General features: G+C 39.1%; 1 protein-coding gene across 1 annotated transcript in view; it reads left to right on the forward strand.

The window, feature by feature from the left end:
• Positions 1-2795: 2795 nt before the first annotated feature.
• Positions 2796-4709, forward strand: part of LOC105998736 (vomeronasal type-2 receptor 116-like) — a 13461-nt gene continuing 11547 nt past the window's right edge. The window contains exon 1 of the mRNA XM_013033527.1: positions 2796-2911. Within this exon, the coding sequence (XP_012888981.1) occupies positions 2796-2911 (116 nt within the window). The remainder of the gene's footprint in view (positions 2912-4709) is intronic.

The following is a 4709-nucleotide window of genomic DNA, read 5'->3' on the forward strand; positions in this document are numbered from 1 at the left end:
CACAACAAATCAAAGAAAGGTTGGACAAATGGGATTGCAAGAAGCTGCAGAGCTTCTGCATGGTAAAGGACATAGCAAGCAAAATCAACAGAAAGCCCATGGATTGGGAAAATATCTTTACTAGCCATACAACAGACAAGGGTCTCATATCTAAAATATACTTAGAACTCCAAAAATTAAGTTCCCCAACAACAAATCCTCAAATAAACAACAGTCCTATTAATAAGTGGGCTAAAGACTTAAACAGACTTCTCTGAAGAGGAGCTAAGAGTGGCCAATAGACCCATGAGGAAATGCTCAAATTCTCTAGCTCTAAAAGAAATGCAAATCAAGACAACATTGAGATTCCACCTCACCCCAGTTCGAATGTCAATAATCAAGAAATTTAATAACAACAGATGCTGGAGGGAATGTGGCCAGAAGGGAACCTTACTGCATTGTTTGTCAGAGTGTAAACTTTTTTAACCACTTTGGAAAGTAGTATGGAGGTTCCTCAGAAGACTCCACAGAGCTCATCTATGACTCAGCTATACTACTTTTGGCATTTACCCAAAGGATCACAAACAAGGTCATACCAAAGCTACCAGCACAACTATGTTTATCCCAGCATTATTTACCATAGGTAAGATATGGAACCAACCCAGATGCCCCTCAGTAGATGAATGGATCAAGAAAATGTGGTACACATATATATGGAATTCTATGCCTCCATCAGAAAGAATGACATTGTCCCATTTGTTAGGAAATGGAAAGAGTTGGAAAAAAATATATTAAGTGAAGTAAGCCAGATCCAAAGAAACATAGGTCCCATGGTTTCCCTTGTTTACAATGACTAGTACATGTCTAGGACAAGAAGAGAAATTCAAAGGCTAGGTACATATGACCATATGACATGATGTTAAGCAAAATGTACCTGAAGACAGGGCCACAAGTGGTTTTTTCTTGCTTGCTTTTGTTTTTAATGTACTTACAATGCACTATGCAATTCTTTTTTTCTTTTGTAGGTTCTTCCCCCATGGTATAACCCCTTTTTTCACTGTATTTGTTTCTGGTGTTCTGCATCTTATATATACATTTTTGTAATTTGGGAAGGGGAAGGGATAAAGCAGAATGCTTAAATGGGGATGTAGTTTGACCCACTGTGACGATGAGCTATATAGGACACCATGTTGAAAATGAACTTTACAATGTCGGGGTTGGGGAGAGGGAGGACTTGGGAGGTGGGAGGGAGGGGATGGCAGGGAAAAACAAAGGAGGAAGTAACACTGCTAGATAAGAAATGTACACATTACCCTACTCATGTAAATGTAACCCCTCTGTACAGCATTTTTACAATTATATATACATATATGTACAGATACATATATGTATAGATACATATATATATATATAATATATATATATGAATATAGGGAAAGGAGACACTTAAACAGTATTCATGAGAGTATAATTTGAGGCACCCACTAAGGAAATCAGTTTGTAGGCTCCTCATGAAACTATAGAGTTATGATATGGACCAGTGCCACCACCTTTTGAGACTGAGGCCCATTACATGCATAGATATACACAGGTAAATAAATCCTAAGTCCAGCTAATATATGCTGTGAGGAATTTAATAAGTGATAAAATTCATATATCATGTAATGAATATTCAAGTTTAAAAAACAAGTGGCAATGATATGAGTAAGGGTATTTGTTTTCCTCCCGCATTTTTGAAGTACGAATGTGATGCAGATTTTCTGATACCAGTGCATGAATATGGGCAAGTGTACTATAATAAACATGGAACATTACATCCTTATATAGAGTATGTTCACTAGCCTGAGGTATCTCAGACCAGAACCACTGAAGTCTCTGTATGGGTTTAACATTTGTTGACAAGAAAACATCATACAGTTGGTATTGATATTGATTTTGGTTTGTCATTGAGAAGAATTTCCTCTATTATCATATGTCCTCAGACTTCTGGGTCATGAAAAATATCTAGATTAGCATGTTTAGTAATAACTACCTATTTGAAACTGACAGTTCAGAAGGCAAAAGTGGAACTCAATTTGGGCATTGACCTTGAGTTATTGACATGTAATTGCTGGTTTCAGCAGCATCTTTGCTTCCTCAGGCAGTAGTAAATGGGTGCAATTCTGTAGGGTTCTGCACATGGAATTCCCATTGAAACCTGGCTGGATCAACCACCAACGTTCTGTGGCTGTTGTAGACATTGTGTGTGTGAATCAACCCTCTGGGTGTGATGCTCTCATAACTTTGGTTAACATCTCACAGACATAGACTCTTCAGGACATTTCACCATGCACAGGACATGGCATCCTCTGAGACAATCCAGCTGTATCATCTCAAATGGCTTTCATGAAAATGGTTTCCTGACACAGATGTCGGACAAAAAAATATCCAACATAACTTCATCTCTAGGGCTTCACTTTCTGTGGTCTTGGATGAAATCATAGAACCTGGGCCTAAGACGGCAAATCCACAAACATGTTTTCCAACTCATGTTTTCCTCCTGGATGAAGGCCACAGATGTAGTGCCCCAGGATATGGTTTCTGGGGACTCAAGGTACTTTGATAGAAAATGAGTTTCAGCATAGATCTCTGGCAATAAAAAGACACATAAGCACACATATGTATGAATAAAGGTATCAGACACTGTGGGTCTCACTTCCAGCCAGAATTTCTGCTTGGGATAGTCTTCAGGGATGTACCTTATGACTTTCACACTCCTTCTTCTCCAACTTCCCCTCCTTGTGAGGTCCTTGGCTGGCACTAGCTGCTTTTCGCCAATGAAGCATGGAGTGCACATGGATGGAGATGTGATGATTGCTGGATTTTTCCCTCTCTACACTTTGGGAATTGATCTTAGCAACAGTGAAGCTTCTAGGCAAGAAGAGAACATACCGTAAGTAACTCATCATTTTATTTCCATTTACTGTTATGTCCTGAGGATGGGCAATGGTTGAGAATATAATCAATGGTCTCTGTCTTCGCTACACTGACCTTCCATCCCTATTGTATCAGGAACAGCTGTTTCTTTATTTTCTCTTGCATCTCAATAGTGTTTTCCTGCCTGCTAGTAAGAAACAGGAGGAGGCAACAGTGCTTGATAAGAAATGTACTCATTACCCTGCTCATGTAATTGTAGCCCTTCTGTATGGTATTTTCACAATAAAAAAGAAAGGACTCTATTTCCTTCCATGTACTTTCTCCTTTCCAGATTGTCAAATTCTTAACTTTATTGTAGCATCCTTCTATCTTCTCCATGCCAATGGTCACTGCAGAAGATGAAATGATGTCCTTACAAACAACCTGAAATACTGTCACCTGTTCTGTATAAAAGACTGTAGCCACATTTCCTTGCCCCCTTTTGAGGAAATTGATGAACATTCTTATTGTATGAGGTGGCTCATGCCTGTGATCCTAACTACTCACAGATCTGATAGCTGAGGATGGATGTTTGAAGCCAGCCCAGGAAGGAAAATCTGTGAGACTTTCACCTCCAATGAGTACATTTGCTATTGAGCACTGTTACCTCCTCCTTTGTTTTTCCCCTGCCATTCTTTCCCTCCCCACCTCTCTAACTCTATACCACCTCCTCCCTAGTGAAGTTGTAAAGTTCATTTTCAATATAGTGTCCTGTACATCCCAGTGTTACAATGGGTCAGCCTGTATTCTATTTTTCCTTCTGAGTGCATTTATTTACTATTTTTGCAAGTACCTGGGTTTGAACTCAGGGCTTGAACATTGTCCCTTAGCTTTTTTCACTCAAAGCTAGCACTCTACTACTTGAGCAAAAACTCTATTTCAAATGTTCTGGTGGTTAATAGGTGAGCAGAATCTCATGGGATTGTCTGTCTAAGCACAGATACAAAGTGAAGTCTGGTCTGGGTAGTAATTTTTGTTGGGGGATTAGTAAAATTTTATGCATGAATCACTTGCTTTGCACTTTTGATTGGCTTTTTCTGTCAAGGCTGATGCTCTACTATCTCATGGAGGTATGCCTCTACTTCTAACCTTTTGTTGGTTAACTGGAGAGAGAGTATCATGGAATTTTCTGACTCTGTTGCCTTGACTCAGGATCCTCGGGTGTCACCCTCCTGTTCAGCTAGCATTCCAGGTATGAGCCACCAGCACAGGTAGTTTCGATTCCTTGAAGAATCTCTAATCTTTAATTTTTAGTTGCCATAACCAAAACTGAAATTTTTGTGTGGGTTGATGGTTAAATTATGTAGCTGTGATTTGTATTGTCCTCATTGCTCAAATATTTGGACATTTTTTCTGTGTTGATTTTCCATTTGGACAATTTAATTTTTAAAGTGTCTATTCCTGTGTTTGTTCCTTGATTGGCTTTTTCCATCCCACTTTTGGACATTTATCCAAATGATCACAAACAAGACTATACTAAAGCTACCAGCACAACTATGTTTATCACAGCATTATTTACCATAGCTAAGATATGGAACCAACCCAGATGCCCCCAGTAGATGAATGGATCAAGGAAATGTGTGTGTGCGCACACACACACACACACACATACACACACACACACACACATACAATGGAATTCTATGCCTCTGTCACAAAGAATGACATTGCCCCATTTGGTAGGAAATGGAAAGACTTGGAAAAATTATATTAATTGAAGTAAGCCAGGCCCAAAGAAACATAGGTCCCATGGTTTCCCTTATTTGCAATAACTA

The sequence above is a fragment of the Dipodomys ordii genome, unplaced genomic scaffold (genome assembly GCF_000151885.1).
Source record: "Dipodomys ordii isolate 6190 unplaced genomic scaffold, Dord_2.0 Scaffold171, whole genome shotgun sequence".
NCBI classification, from domain to species: domain Eukaryota; kingdom Metazoa; phylum Chordata; class Mammalia; order Rodentia; family Heteromyidae; genus Dipodomys; species Dipodomys ordii.